Source organism: Abrus precatorius, unplaced genomic scaffold, assembly GCF_003935025.1.
Source record: "Abrus precatorius isolate BTA unplaced genomic scaffold, Abrus_2018 Scaffold10, whole genome shotgun sequence".
NCBI classification, from domain to species: Eukaryota; Viridiplantae; Streptophyta; class Magnoliopsida; order Fabales; family Fabaceae; genus Abrus; species Abrus precatorius.
Genome location: NW_020874292.1, coordinates 34,477,786 through 34,494,488, shown reverse-complemented (window position 1 = coordinate 34,494,488; position 16,703 = coordinate 34,477,786). Strand labels below are relative to the sequence as shown.

General features: G+C 34.1%; 2 protein-coding genes across 3 annotated transcripts; both read left to right on the top strand.

The window, feature by feature from the left end:
* The first annotated feature begins 730 nt into the window (after positions 1 to 730).
* Positions 731 to 8,039, top strand: LOC113871255 (subtilisin-like protease SBT2.2). Of its 2 annotated transcripts, XM_027508244.1 has the most exons (11): positions 776 to 1,328; positions 1,774 to 1,933; positions 2,144 to 2,541; positions 3,081 to 3,176; positions 4,010 to 4,082; positions 4,534 to 4,816; positions 5,439 to 5,520; positions 5,593 to 5,770; positions 6,343 to 6,613; positions 6,763 to 7,044; positions 7,470 to 7,882. In XM_027508244.1, exons 1-11 carry the CDS (start codon positions 1,108 to 1,110, stop codon positions 7,880 to 7,882), a joined length of 2,457 nt encoding a protein of 818 aa, XP_027364045.1. In that variant the 5' UTR covers positions 776 to 1,107. The 2 variants fall into 2 exon arrangements, with proteins under 2 accessions (XP_027364035.1, XP_027364045.1); XM_027508234.1 differs by having other exon boundaries at positions 731 to 1,328; positions 5,439 to 5,770; positions 7,470 to 8,039.
* Positions 8,040 to 9,175: 1,136 nt separating this feature from the next.
* LOC113852350 (putative disease resistance RPP13-like protein 1) lies at positions 9,176 to 14,208 on the top strand. Its single transcript, XM_027482577.1, has 7 exons — positions 9,176 to 9,555; positions 9,675 to 10,942; positions 10,999 to 11,448; positions 12,135 to 12,478; positions 12,914 to 12,994; positions 13,241 to 13,319; positions 14,093 to 14,208. Exons 1-7 carry the CDS (start codon positions 9,176 to 9,178, stop codon positions 14,206 to 14,208), a joined length of 2,718 nt encoding a protein of 905 aa, XP_027338378.1.
* The last annotated feature ends 2,495 nt before the right edge of the window (positions 14,209 to 16,703 follow it).

The following is a 16,703-nucleotide window of genomic DNA, read 5'->3' as shown; positions in this document are numbered from 1 at the left end:
AAATATTGAAAAAATGCTTCTTTACTTGTATAATCCTACTGTAATCATTTTATGAATCTGTCACAATATCATCCATAAAGATAAGGAGATAAAAATATTTTATGAATGATTAAAATGAAAAATTAAAAACAATTTATTTAATCTAAATTTTTTTGAAACATGTATATATAAAAATGATAAAAATAAAAAAACCTATATATACTATTATTTTTAAAGTTTTTAAATAATAAAATTATAAATTTCCCATTACTCCTCCTATTCAGCAAAATAAAATAAATTAACATGAGAAATAAGCCATCACTGGTTAGCCATAAAGAGTAAATAAAAGTACAAGAGTACTTACCACTTACCAAGACAGAAAGTTTTGCAGAAGGATTATTTATTTTATGTATCCCTTTTGTGGGAAATATTAATAAAATTAATTTTCCATTGATTAAATCACGACGCTAAATTATTTTTTAATTTACTTTTTCTCTCTTAATTTTTTCACAACTGTAAGCCAAACTTTACTTTGCCAAAATAAAAAAAAATGTTTATATTATATCCAAAGTGTATTTAAGGAAGAAGAAGTAGACAGCAAAATAAAAAAAAGAAGTAAAAGAAGAAAAAAAGTACAACGTTGTTGTCATTTACGCAAGTCACAGGAAACTCCAATGTACACATACATTGACAGCCAACGACCAGAAAATGTCCAAAACCGAATAAAACCAAATTAAACGTTCATTTTCTCATTCTACTTCCACACACACATTTTCTCTTTTTTTATTTTCTTCTTTGCATAAACAAAACGTTCAAATTCACACAACCCAAGAAGAAAAGCCATTGCTTGCAGATTCTCTAACTTCTCCACCTATTAATACTACATCGCTCTCTCCCTCTAAAAAGTTAACAAAGGCCAAAGAGGCTTCTTCTCTCACCAAAAAGATCCTTGCTTTATCACTATCGCTCACTGCTTTCACTGGACTGTGTGTAAATACTAAAGGGAAAGTCATAAACTTGAGAATGGAGCATGTGGGTAGCTGAAGAATTGGTGTTCATACTTGTTGGGGTGACTTTGGATCCAACTGGGTCTTCAGATTTTGTGCCTCTGTTTCAGTAGAAACCCAGATGGGGAACATTTGTTTGGCACATTTTGTGGTGTTGTTTTTGCTGGGGATGCTTGTACCATGCTTGTGTCAAGATGATTCAGATTATGCTACTACTTCTGTGTACGTTGTTACTCTTAGACATGCTCCTGTTTCTCATTACTATGGTGAGTTGAGGAGAAAAGTGGTTAATGGCCTCAAAGAGGATGCTTTTTCTGGTAGAACTGAATTTCTTAAACCAAGGTAGTCCCTTCACCTTCTTATTGGTGTTTTGGTTTTCTTTGTTGTTATACTGAAAGGGATTGCTTATTTTTCTGAGTGTTTTTCTTTTATATCAATTTGGTTTGTGTTAGCATTTGATGGCTGATGTGCTCTTTGAGGTCATGGATGTTTAGCTTTCCATTTTTTTTTAAAAAAAATTATAACCAAATCATTGAGGCTTCTTGTGGAAGCTATTTTTTAATTTTTTGTTTTTCTGATATGATTAGTGTTGGTTAAATGATTGCTTATCATTTATGAATGAAAGGTTCATAGGTTGTTTGTTTGAAACCTATCATTATATTAGTTAATGATACTCTCGATTCTCGGACTCTGCATTTTTCCTTTTCTAAGTTTTAAGAGTTTTGAGCCTGTTTTTGTTGCGAAATCAAGCGCATTAATTTGACCGGAATGTTCATAATTTTTTTAGATATGACAATGTTACAAAGACAGATAAGAGGTATGGCTCTTACACTGCTCGAATTCATGATTCTTTGTTGAAGAAAGTGTTAAAAGGAGAGAAATATCTGAAGCTCTATAGCTACCATTACCTGATAAATGGATTCGCTGTGCTGGCTACACAACAGCAGGTATGCTATTAGTTTTCATCATTATGATTATGTTCTTATTTAAGAAAAATCTGTTCAGTTACATTACATATGTGCATAGTTGTGTCCTTCTACTAATGATTCAGCATCGCGTGTCTATGGTCTCCATATTAAACACTGCTACTTCTTTTTTAGTGTTCAATTTACTGTAACAAACATATTCTTAGCTTTTGAAATTGCTGAATCATGAAGGCAGAGAAACTATCAAGGAGCAGTGAAGTGTCCAATGTGGTTTTGGATTTTTCTGTAAGGACCGCGACTACTCATACTCCGCAGTTTTTGGGTCTGCCCCAGGGAGCATGGTTTCAAGATGGTGGGTTTGAAACTGCTGGAGAAGGGGTTGTTATTGGGTTTATTGACACTGGAATAGATCCAACACACCCTAGTTTTGGTGATAATAAATCTGAACATCCATATCCTGTTCCTGCTCATTTTTCTGGCATTTGTGAGGTTACTCGGGATTTTCCATCTGGTTCTTGCAATAGGAAGCTTGTTGGGGCCCGTCATTTTGCAGCTTCTGCTATAACCAGAGGGATATTTAATTCAACTCAGGACTATGCTTCTCCCTTTGATGGCGATGGCCATGGCACGTGAGTTGTTGGCTTCTCCTAAATTCCTAATAAGTGTTACGTTTGGTTATAGTAGTTACACAGTCCATTCTCTCAATTTCATCCAACTAGTCATTGGATTCTTAATGGGGACATTTGCTCGATTTTTTTGAATCTTCTTACTATGGCCGACATGATGACAAAGTCTAAGCTGTCAGCCTTTTTCTACTACTGGTCTACTCTTACTACTACTCCTACTACTTATTGATCAATTTATTTTTCTGTTCCTTCATTTTGGTTTTGGTAGTTATCCCTCTGTTGTTTCAACATTGATGAATTATTTCTTCTAGCTAGCTTATATTTATCAGAACTTGGAATTCTTTAATACATTTGTCCTTGTTCCTTTTAGTTTTGAGAATGTTCTGGAGACAGAAATTGCAAATAGCCCAAAATGATTTTAGATTTCGCTTGAAAATGAACTTATATTTTCATATTGGACTGTGTCAAATTGTTTTGAATAATTAATTATCTTGATTTCTCTTTTAACTAAATGGCCATTCTAATCTAACTAAAATACACAGGCATACGGCATCTGTAGCAGCAGGAAACCATGGGATTCCAGTGATTGTTGCTGGGCATCACTTTGGGAATGCTAGTGGGATGGCTCCTCGTTCACAGTAAATAATCTGCAATTATGTATTAGTTATTTTATTCTGGGATTATCATTATTTTTACCCTTTCAGTAATCTGTTAGATCTATAGATATGCATAGGGTGTTATGGATTTGTGCACTATTCTGCTTCATCCCATATTTCATTTTTTTAAGCTTACCATGGCTAATATGTAAATTACTTACTTCTGGAGTGTCATGAATCCTGATGATGGGACAGATCATTGTAGAATATAGGTTCATTCTAAACAATTTTTAAGCCACAAAAAGAGGCAATGGAGCAATCCTGTGTCACGAGATTGCAACTTTTACTATTAGAAATGGATTGAACATATCTCAGTCACAAAAGCTAGCTCAAGAAAAGATTGCCGCGAAGCCTTATAAGGAATACTTTGGTTATATTCAGTGAAGACATGTAAATGATTTAATACTAAATCTCTAATGCACCCACACGTACTAGAGCTCTTTGGGCAAGTGTGCATAATACACAGACCAAATTAGGTATCGGTTGAACGATGTGGCCTTACTCTCATTTTTCCTCTTACCCCTTATATTAATCCATAGTTTGATCAATTTCCCTATAATGCATCATATTCCCCTATCTTTATCTTGATTCATCCTGCAGAATGTTGTGTTCCAAATCCCAAAGTAATACAGTATTTGTCTCCACTTGGTTTTCTGACAACAAACTGGTTTGGTCTTTTAATAGGTTATTTTTGAAAGTAGAAAATTATAGAAATTGTGTGTCTGATCTAGTTTTTTAATTCTTAATTATTTCATGTGACCTACATTTTTTCCTTTTTTTTTAATATGCTTATGTTGTGTTTCAATCTTTCACAGCATTGCCGTTTACAAGGCATTATACAAGAGCTTTGGAGGATTTGCTGCAGATGTTGTCGCAGCTATTGACCAGGTACATTTGCTGTGCAAATAATCCTATGTCATTTAAATGTTAATTTTACTTAAGGTCATTTTTTCCCTTTCAATGTCTTCGATTTAGTTATTCCTTCCCCTGGTATATGTTTGTGAAGGATAGTGGGATTCCCTGATTAATAATATAACTGTTATTATTTTTCCTGTGCTTGTTTATTGGTTTCATGTTCCATTTGGCCCCTACCTGACTACAGTTGATTTCACATTGTCTCAGGATTCTTAATTCACCTTCTAGGGACCCATGTCATTTAATTTCCAACTTTATTGCATCTTCTATCTATGCATGACTTCCCTTCCAAATTTCTTTGAGCATCCAGTGTTATTGATGATGATTAGTAATGATTTCCTTGCACGTTGCCTTCACAATCTTGATTTATCTAAGATTGTGTTGAATTTTTTTTCCTGTGAGGCTAATAGTATGATGTTTACAGGCAGCTCTGGATGGGGTTGACATCATAAGCTTGTCAATTACTCCTAACAGGCGTCCTCCCGGTGTTGCAACTTTCTTCAATCCAATAGATATGGCATTGCTGTCAGCTGTGAAGGCTGGTATTTTTGTAGTGCAAGCAGCAGGAAATACTGGACCCTCACCAATGAGCATGTCCTCCTTCAGTCCATGGATCCTTACTGTTGGTGCTGCCTCTCATGATCGGGTTTATAGCAACTCCATATTTCTTGGAAATAATGTGACCATACCAGGAGTTGGTCTTGCACGTAAGTTTCTGTTTCTCTTTTCATGGTTAACTATATAAGTTTACTTTTTCATGACTTGCCGCGTGCTTGGGTGTGTGTGTGGGAGGGTGTAATGTTGCAAATTTTAATGATTGAATTTCCTCTTTGAATTGCCTAATGGAAAAATAATTTGAAGTTGTTCTTTTGGAGTATTTTTTGTGTTTCATCACTTGTTTTTGATTAATAGTAGATCCGTGTAAGTGAATGTTGGCTAGGACCAAGGGGGTTGGCTATTCACTGTTATTGGAACTTTTTGAGCTTAAATTATATTCTGTGTGCAAGATTTGTTGCACTGCATGAAGTTTACCTCCGCTAGTATATTCTTTTTCCTGTTATTAAGTAAGTTGGAAAATGCTTTTAATTTATTATCTTTCACTGGAGATATGAGCCCCAAATCAGAGAAAGGAAATCTAAAGATCTAATATTTGTCATCCACTGGTTACTTTCCGTGATTTCTGCTTAATAATGTTAGATTGGAGAAAATCCTCCAATAGTTATGAAGATTATTCAATTGTTAATGTATGCATTTTTATTCTTTCTTCAGTATTTCTGCTGGGATTGATTTGCGACCAATTTTTGTCATTTTCATTGTTATTTTCCTCAGCTGGCACAGATGACAGCAAACTTTATAAACTGATTCATGCACACCATGCTTTGAACAATGACATGACGATTGCTGATGATATGTATGTTGGTGAGTGCCAAGATGCAAGTAAGTTTAAGCGGAATTTGATCAAGGGAAACCTCTTGATCTGCAGCTATTCAATTCGTTTTGTGCTGGGGCTCTCTACCATCAAACGGGCTTCAGAATCAGCCAAAAACCTTAGTGCAGCTGGCGTCGTCTTCTATATGGATCCCTTTGTGATTGGTTTTCAGCTTAACCCAGTTCCAATGAAAATGCCTGGCATAATAATCGCATCCACAAATGATTCCAAGGTGCTTTGCATTATTCATTTTACCCCTCATTTACACATGGCTATCTAGAAAGAACATGGGGCGTGGAGATGATACAACACCAATATGGGGGAATACAACAAATTTTAGAACTATAGGACACGTTATGATACAACTTACAGAATTTGTTTAAAATGATCATAAAACGCAAATCTTAAAAGTGAGCATAAGTCATAATAAAATGCTATAATTTATTTAATTTTTGTGAATTTCTCATTTGTATTGGTATAAAAGTTTGAAAAGTAAAATAAAAAATTATATTATACAGGTAAAAGTATTCAAAAAGTCTCGCATGAATATGTATTTGACATGGATGACACTGACATGAAGTGTTTGAGTTTTTAAATGATTGTCAGCTCATATGTATTGTTTTTTCGTTCCTTGGGCTTGCATTACTAATGTTATCCTTTGATGCAGTCTATATATTCAGTTAATGTTAGAACACCTGTTGTCTTGTGGATTTGGCTGATATTTTAGTCAACTTATTTCTCTCTATCTTACACGACACAAGGAATAATCCCCTGACAGTTTCTCATGTATTTTGAACTGGTCAGATTTTAATGCAATACTACAATTCTTCATTGGAAATAGATGCAGTTTCAAAGAAAGTTGTTAAATTTGGGGCTGTTGCTGCTATCTGTGGTGGACTAAAAGCGAAATACAGTAATATAGCCCCAAAGGTTATGTATTACTCTGCCAGAGGACCAGATCCAGGGGACAGTCTTCCTCACGAAGCTGACATTTTGAAACCTAACTTGTTAGCTCCTGGAAATTTTATATGGGCTGCTTGGAGTTCTCTTGGCACTGATTCGGTTGAATTCCTAGGTTTGTAACTGCATAAAATGTTTTTACCAGGACATAGTCAAATTTAAGGATTTCTTTTGGGTACCTATCATATTTTAAACACAACATCTTTTTAAATAATAATTGATGCTATGATTTTAACCATCACATCTTATTTGTTTTGCCAACAGGTGAGAAATTTGCAATGATGTCAGGCACTAGCATGGCTGCACCACATGTTGCTGGTCTAGCTGCACTAATTAGGCAGAAGTTCCCCAATTTCAGTCCTGCAGCCATTGGATCTACACTTTCTACTACAGCTTCCCAGTACGACACAGGTGGCGGGCCAATAATGGCTCAGCGATCATATGCCTCTCCAGAAGTAAACCAATCTCCAGCAACTCCTTTTGACATGGGAAGTGGTTTTGTGAATGCAACAGCAGCATTGAATCCGGGTTTGATTTTTGATTCTAGTAAGTCACTTAAGCTTTTCAGTCATTATTATGCTTTGATAAAAATATCATGTTCAATATATAAAAATAGCATGAAAATTCAGCTATAGTTGTGGTTTATGTTATGTGTGATATGTTACTCCATGATAATGGGTGAGCCAGGAATTTATTTAATCAAAGCCAACAAATTTACATGACAGCATTTTTTTCCTTGATGTAACACGGCAATTTATATTTTCTATAAATAAATCATCTCACTTTAGTCATCACTATTGAAATTAATACGTCATCTCTTTCCTTTAAATCTTAATATTTGGAATATTTTATTCTGAGAAGTTAAGTTCCTTTGTCATTTGAAGAGTTGAATTTACTTTGGTTATCAAATTGTTCACGTGTTTTCCCAATTTTTAACTGAACGTGGAAGTGTATATGATATTTGTTCACAGGTTATGATGATTACATGTCATTTCTATGTACAATCAATGGTTCAGCTCCTGTGGTGCTAAACTACACTGGTCAAAATTGTTGGCTTCACAATTCTACTATATATGGCCCTGATCTGAACTCGCCCTCAATCACTATATCACAGCTAAACCAATCTCGAGTAGTGCAAAGGACAGTCCAAAACATTGCCCAAAATGAAACATACAGTGTTGGTTGGAATGCCCCTTATGGGGTTTCAGTGAAAGTATCTCCTACTCATTTCTGCATTGCCAGTGGTGAGAGACAAGTTTTGTCTGTAGTATTGAATGCAACCATTAACAGCTCTGTGGCCAGCTTTGGGAGAATTGGGCTATTTGGGAATCAAGGTCATGTTGTAAACATTCCTCTTTCAGTCATGGTTAAAATCTCGTCTTAATTCATTTTGATGGGTTTCTTGTTTTTTTGTTTTCTTGGGTCCCAAGATGTATTAATTATTTTTTCATTCATTATCATGTAAAGTTGTTAAAGATTCTCCTTGTATAGTTTATAGATGTGATCAGTCCTTGATTTATGTTATTAAACTACTTTCCCTTGCACACGATGGTTATTTTATAGTTATATAATGTGTGAAGATAAGCTATTTTATTTTAAGAAGGTTAAAATGAATAAAATGGAGCGATGAATACTGTAAAGGTTGTAGTTTAATCGTGGATAATCAAGTACAATGATAAATATTGAAACTAGAGAGATTCACATATTGATGATTAAGATGAACTAGTGAATATTGATAAATGTTGAAGCTAAAGATGAATTTTTTTTTCTTCTTAAATATCGTAGTCTGCTGTAAAGAGTATACAATACATGTTACATCGATGTCAATTATGTATGTGTACGTAAAATTAATGCGCGTGTTACTTCAAGCAATGCCATGAAAAGCAAGACTTCGAATTCAGATAAAAACAAACAAGTATCCATAGTTTTCCGCCATCAAAACTGACTTTTTCATTACTCTTTTTTTTCAAAAATATTTAATTTTTCAAAAGACTTTATTATTCGTTGCAGGTTTATATTTTTTTAATATTTTCCATCATTTTTAATTAATATTTAGATATAAGTAAACCTTAAATACAATTTTTAAATATTATTAATATTATTTATCAATTAAAATTTTATCGAAGTAACAGATCTATCAAGAAATAAAAAAGCATTTTTTATATGTTTTTTTTTCAAAATTTAAAAATATGAATTCTTTTACAAAATTATGAAAATATTTTTTTCAAAAATCATTATTAACGATTTTGATAAAAAAAACTGTGATAATTTTTTATATATTTTTTAAATATTTAATTATTTTTTTAAAAATTATTATTTACAATTTTTTTATTTTTTTAATATATTTTTAAAAATTGTCAACGGCTATTTTTAAAAATTTATTATTTTTTAAATTTTTTGTCTCTAAATTTTTGTATGGTACTAAAAATGTTATTGTCGATTTTTGAATTCTATATTTTTATAATTTCACAAAAAATTTCATATTTTTGAATTTAAAAAAAATCATGTAAAAAAATAACCATAAAAAAACTCGTAAGTTTTTCCTTTAATATACTTGGTCAGCATTTTTTTTTATATATTTATTCTGCTATATTTCTCTTGCTCTATTTATACTTTTGGAAAAATTTGTGTTCAGTACAAAGTTTGAAGCATTTTGTGTCCGCCAATCTGATTCATCATGGCAGAAGCAATTGTGGGTGGAGCATTTCTCTCTGGCTTTGTTAATGTTGTTTTTGATCGGCTTCTTTCACCTGAAGTTGCAAGATTGATCCGAGGCAAGAAGCTAGACCATAAGTTAGTTGAAAGGTTGAAGACTGTTCTACGTGCTGTTGAGGCTGTGCTTAATGATGCTGAGCGCAAACAAATCAATGATGATGCTGTGAAGAAGTGGCTTCATGAGCTCAGAGATGCTGTTTATGTGGCTGATGACTTGTTGGATGGTCTCTCTACCGAAGCTGCCACTCATAAGGCTCATAAGAAGGTAAGTAACTTTTTCTCTCGCTTTCTCAATCCGCGAGATAGAAAGATGGTGAGTGAAATGGAAGACATCACTATCAGGTTAGAGCAAATTGTTAACTTAAAAGATATTCTTGGTTTGAAAGTGTTTCCAAGTGAGAACTTCTCATGGAAAAAACAACATCTTTGCCACAAGGACCTGGATCTAATATTTATGGCAGGGATAAAGATAAGGAGAACATGAAAAAGCTACTGTTAGACGAAAGTAGTGAGGAAAATGTTTGTGTGATTCCTATTGTGGGCATGGGTGGAGTTGGAAAAAACACTTTAGTCCAGTGGTTGTACAACGATGAGGATTTGAAGGAGGAGTTTGATTTGAAAGCATGGGTTTGTGTTTCTGAAGAATCTAATGTTGTTAACATTACAAAGTGTGTCACAGCCGCGGTTAATCGTGCTGCTTGCGATGCAGAGGATTTAAATTTACTTCAACTTAATTTGGAGGAAAAGTTGTCAGGGAAGAGGTTTTTGGTTGTTTTGGATGATGTTTGGAACATTGATCAACACGGTTGGAATAATTTTAAAAAGCCTTTTCAAAACGGGATTAAAGGAAGTAAAATTCTTGTGACAACTCGACTTGAAAAGGTTGCTTCAATTGTCCAAACTGTTCCACCGTACCCTCTACATGAGTTGTCGGATCAATATTGTTGGTCAGTGTTTGCAAAGCATGCCTGTTTTCCAGAATGTGGTGGTGATTCAAATCTGGAAAGAATTGGTAAGGACATTGTGAGGAGGTGTCAAGGATTACCTTTGGCTGCAGAAACCCTCGGTAGTCTATTGCAGACAAAACATGATACAGGGGATTGGAATACTATATTGACGAGTGAACTTTGGGAAATTCCAATGGAAGATAATAAAATTATTCCAGCTCTAAAAATAAGTTATTACCATCTCCCTCCACATCTAAAACGTTGTTTTGCTTATTTCTCATTGTTTCCCAAGGATTATCAATTTTCTAAAGATGAATTAATCCCCCTGTGGATGGCAGAAGATCTTCTACGATCACCAAAGAAAGGAGAGACGTTGGAAAAAGTTGGTTCTGAGTGTTTTGATGATTTGACTTCTCGATCTTTTCTGAAAAAGCTGATAAGCAGAACTCATGATGTGTATTTTGTAATGCATGACCTGATGCATGACTTGGCCATATCTGTTGCTAGGGACTTCTATTGTTGGTCAGAAGAACTTGGGATGTTTGACAAGAGCAAGACTCTTACTCGTCATTTATCGTATGGAAGGTTGACTCATCCAATCTCAAAAAATGTCGATGCTATTGATGAATTAAAATCTTTGAGAACATTTTTGCAAGTCCATTTCTCACCTCCTTCGTTCGGCTTTGGAAGTGTCATTTTGATCATATTATCAAAGTTTAAGTACCTAAGAGTTTTGTCATTCTACAAATGTGAAGAACTTCAGGAATTGCCTGATCGAATAGGTGAATTGATCTTCGTTACTTGGATCTCTCTCGGACAAGCATCACAAAATTGCCAGAATCATTGAGCAAATTGTACAATTTACAAACCCTGAAGATGTCTTTTTGTCATCTTCTAACTATGTTGCCAAGTGGCATGCAAAATCTTGTAAACTTGCGAAGTCTGGATATTAGTGGTACTAAAGTAAAAGAGATGCCTCGGGGAATGAGCAAACTGAAACATTTGCAGTTCTTAAGTAACTTCGTTGTGGGCAAGCATAAAAAGAATGGGATCAAGGAATTAGGAGAACTCTCTGATCTCGAATTCCTAGGGGTCATGAAATTGGAGAATTTTACTAATAGCAGCGAAGCAGAGGAGGCAAGGATAAAGGATAAGACGCACCTAAAAAGTTTGACCTTAGACTGGTCTCAGGACAGGAATATGAATACATCCGCCCACATTGAAGAAATATTTGACAAGTTACAACCTCACAAAGGCCTAGAAGCACTTCAAATCCCTGGGTATAGGGGTAAAAGATTTTCAGATTGGGTAGGGCATTCTTCTTACCACAAGATGACTCGTGTAACAATTAATTTTTGTATCAACTGTTGTACCCTTCCTTCACTTGGACAACTACCACATCTCAAGTCCTTGGAGATTGGAAATTTTGATACGTTAAAGAGTATTGGTGATGAGTTTTACATGAACGATAATAATTGTTCTCTGAGAACACCATTTCCCTCATTAGTGGAACTAAAATTCCGTAGCATGTCTTGTTGGGAGGATTGGCTTTTATCTGAATATTATTATTTTTATCAACTTGTGCACTTAGAAATAATTGGTTGTCCTCGCTTAAGGGGATATGTGCCTTGTAAATTTCCTGTCCTGAAAAGATTCGTGATAGAACGTTGTCCCAACTTTTACGGATTCTATAATTATAATGGATCTCCACTTTGGCCGCTGCACTAGCTGCCCTTGGGGGGTTCCCAGCAGAAGGATTGATTGCACCCATTATGACTTCGTTTTATCTCTGGGACTGCCCTATGTTGGAGTCATTACCTTCTCACATGAATACTCTATTCCTTGGTTTAAATTTTCTTTCAATAAGAGATTGCCCTAACATTGATTCGTTTCCTGATTGGGATCTTCCGGCCAACTTGGCAGCACTCAGTATTGTGAATTGCAGGAATCTATTGATCTGTCTATCATTAATAGGTTTGCACCAGGGTCTCACTGATTTAACCATTGGTGGTTCCAATTTATTCTTAAGGGAGGGTTTGTTGCCTCAGCTTCCGTCTCTTTCCACTCTACAACTGCTCAAGTTTGAAACTATGGAGACGTTGGATTGCAACAGCCTTCTCCACCTCACCTCCCTTGAAGTTTTACGTATTGGCTACTGCCCCAAATTGAAGAATATGGTGGGGAAAAGATTGCCTCCCTCGCTGGTAAAACTTGACATCTATGGCTCTCCTTTGTTGGAAGAACGGTGCAAGAAGAAGCATCCTCAAATTTGGAAAAGAATTTCCCACATTTCTGGCATTCAAGTTGACTGGAAATGGGTTTCGTGAACTAGAATTGTCGGCAGGTAATTGTGATGCACATGTCTTGATGGTACCTTAATTTCATTTGGCTGTTCAAAACATTTGATATGGTTCTTATTATGTCTAAAGGATTTGTTCTTTCTATTTCATTATTTACATCTTATTTCTCCGCCCTCAGATATATAGTTATACTTCTCAGATTATTAGCCCCCTCTCATTATTTTTTTCTTTCTCTTCAGTAAAACAAAGATTTTATCTCCAACATTGTAGGCATTTGCAACCTCCTTATACGTGTGTAAGTATGCCTACCTCACTTCAATTTATATATACGCCTGTAATCTTATTTTGGTTCCAATTTTTCTCAACCATTCACAGGAAATGATTCGTTAATGCAGTAGTCAATAACTTGACGGAAATATCTGAAATTGAACTTCTCCCCATTGCATCATGCAGATTTCCCAGGAATCACTTGACGGAAGAGTGATTTACCTGCTTATTGATTCTCAGGAAATGTCAAGCTGGTTCGCTAATCATGTTAGTTCTCGAACTTCCCATTTGGTTTAACAAATGATTTTAATGTTAGTACTCCTTCATGAAGAGGATCGTCCTTCATGACGGAAATGATATTTTGTTGTCACATCTTTTCTTAGTGTCGAAAGACTCCTGCGAAGGAATCAGCATATAAGCTTTTAATTATATTTGATACAGTGCTAATATTTTGAGGATATTATATTCAGTTAGAGATTTTCTTTTCATGGCCATGTATGATATGATTTTCAGGCTACTGTAAAAGCTCTGTTCAGGACACATGTACAACGTCACTTTAAGGTGAATGCATTCTTCTGGTTGTCCTCGTCTGGTTTGATATGTTTCCGTGGTGCTTTATTAACCTTTGCCAGTTCTTGATCTGGAGGTATTACGTGTAATATATTATCATTTTATATCACATCATGTGTTTCCACTTTTCTTATTTATCTTAATTAAACAGGTTGGCAAAATACTCTTCGCAGATTAACAGTTCATCTTTGAATTAAATGTTTGCTATGATGAACAGAGATGTGTATGGAACAGAAATAGAAGGTGATATATGTGCAAGTCACTCGTATCATCATATTTCTTTTACATGTTGCAGTCATTTATTAAGTTCGTACAAATGACTTTCCGATTCCTAGAACATTGTCTCTGAGAATGTTATTCCATCAGACAAAATTCTTCTGCATTAACTTTTCACTAGAGTGAGCATATTTTTCTTATTTTTTATAACTAAGCAGACTTACTATGAATATAGTTAATTGTTTTTATCGTTTTGTATGCAATTTGTATGTTTTCCAAAACAATGGACTCACGGTTAGAGAAATATTTTATTTAGTATCTAGCAATAAAGATTATCCTTTAAGAGATATTGTCATAAAACATAAAGACTAAGAAGAGATTGTTGAATAAAGATTGATACGTCTGAAATTGGAAGAAGCTGTCTCCGATTTTTACCTCACGTTTGTAATTAGTATAGTCAACTTTTGCATCACTCAATTTTGTGATAATAGTAAGCGCGAGTCTGATTTTGTTGGAAATGTTAAGCTTGCCTGTTGAATGCAAGTAAGTCATTCATATCATGATGTTTTTATTTTACAGGTTGCACTCATTTTGAAGTTCGTACAAATGATATTCCAGTTCCTAAAGCATTGACTCAGAGGATGTTGAGATTCCATCAGACAAATTTCTTCTATATCAACTTTTCAATATGGTGAGCATATTTTTCGTCCTTTTTTTTAAGTAAGTGGAGTTACTATGATTATAATTAATGGTCTAACTTTTGTATGCAATTTATATGTTTTGCAAAACATTGAACTCCACGTTTAGAGCCTATACTTTTTTAGCATCTAGCAATAAAGATTATCCATGACGAGATATAGTATTAAAACATAACAAGCAAGATGAGGTGGTTGTCTTGTAAAATCAGTTTTTACTGTTTTGAAAAGACCATATTGGAAATTCTTTTGCATCTATCTTGGAATATTTACTTTCAAAAATCTCTTTTGTCAAAAGTCTCAAGTCCAAGTCTTCTGTTCCAAATACAGTCAGTCTTTTTTTTTTTTTAACATTTAATTTAGTTATTGAGTTAATGTGTGACTAAAATCTGTTGATCTATTGATAATTGATTGGAAGTGTTAGTGTAACAACAATTTAATCGGTATAACTTTTTCTTTACAGTGAATGTCATTTTGTTATTTAAGCAAAATTGAATTGAACACTATGATCTTTATCCTTTGTAGTATGCACTTTTATACGTACATGTGAGCACGCCAATGAAGTTGACAGTCAGCAAAAAGAATGCTCGTGGGTAGGATGAAGTGGTCTCATAAAATCAATGTTTTTTTTTCTGACAAGTCTACTAGGAAAAAATTAGGTTTCTGACTTCGAATACTTTTGGGCTCGGGATACTGTCAAACTATCCTACTTCACCGTGCAGTGCAAGGGCTACTTACAAAGGAGAGGAGTGATGTTTCAAAGGCAAGATATAAGGTGTATACTCTTTGCAATCTTGAAGAGGATTCTACTATCCGTCCATCTTATTTTTACTTGCTAGTTCTCCTATCAGGTTTGGCAAGCAAATTATGAACTGGCTGGGTTTTCATTCGGTTCTATGAAGAGATTGCTTGTTATACTGTGTCCAATATTTGTGCTCTGCTAAGAGGAAAGAAGGAAAAGGAAGCAGAGAAGGCGATATGGTTTGCAACTATTTGGTCAATATGGAAGAATCATAAAATGCAATGTAGTTTAGTCTTGATTATGTCGTGGAAACGGTATAATGAAGATCATTGTCTATGCTTAGAGCCAAGTTGAAAGTTTTTTGCTATTTTTATTTAGAGTTGTTCAACGAATTTCTTTGGTGCATTAAGGCATCCCATAATGCCTTCTTTTGTTCATAAAAGAAAGAAATAACTTTGAATATCGTGAAATGTTTTCCCTTTACATTTTCTCCAGATTTTTTTTAACATGACATTTGTATTTCTCCATGGGTCCGTATGAGCTGTTGGTCAAGGAGATTAGGCAATTAGCTTATAATATATAATTTGTTAATGATAAAAATAACATTATATTTGAAAGCTTTATTTGAATACAAAATCAAATAATTTAGAAAGATGTATCTTATATAACATTTGATTCACTTTTAAGGGCACCTATATGAAATTCTAATCACTCTAAATTCGTATTGTTTATCAATAGACTGAAAAAATTATGGAATTGCTATTTAATTTATTATTGTTTTGTATTTTAAACAAAAGGATCCTGTCTAATTCACTGCTTCGGGAAGGATACTGAACTATTTTTTATTTTTTGATGTGTTAGAGGGTATCTCTAAAGTAGATGTTGGTTGATAGAATAATCCTTGACAGTAATTGTTAGTATAAGTAGTGCATTCAACATGAAACTTGTGATTGATATAGGCTAATTGAATTGTTTAGCAATTTTTATAATGGTTTGCTTGTATAATTAAGAACCATTACAATCATTATTTTTGAACTCGTACGAATAACACTGTGTACACAAATTCTCTCCAAATTTAAGAGATGGTTAAGAATTAGTGTTGGAACAAAGGAGGCATTGAATTATTGAACTTGTTTATTCGTATAAGTTGTTGGTTCCACTCCCAGGGCAGGAGTCACCACATACAAAAGACAATGGCCAGACACTTATCATGAACTGCAAATGCTGTACTCACTCACATGCTGTGTTTTGATGCCCCATCTCATCAATTCTCACTTTATCAGCCAATAAGCTTGAAAATAAAGCAAATTAGGGCTTCTTCCATTTGAAGATAACAAATTAATTTATTATATATTTTTTAATTATATTTTATAATTTAAAAATAACTTTATTAAAATTATTTTTATTTAACTTTAAACCAAATAAATACGTCAAATATGATTAGGAGTTTAATTATTAATGAAAAGGATATAATTCAGGGACTATGAGTTTCATCAAAAGAGCGTTGCTCTGCCTAGAAAATGAGAAAAACTCGAAAGTCATCCTTCTCACGAATCTTTAAGAATCCTGCCACCTCCCAACGACCATTAACAAGGAAGAAGTTGCCATCAACGAATCAATTTAATAAAAGGAAGGAGTAAGGGATTCAATAACTACTGTTACTGTAAGTGGTTTGTTTGAAGGAAAAAGTGTCAAATTTAACCTGAAATACTTGGACTTATCAAAGGATTTATGCACAAGTTCAAGTTTATCA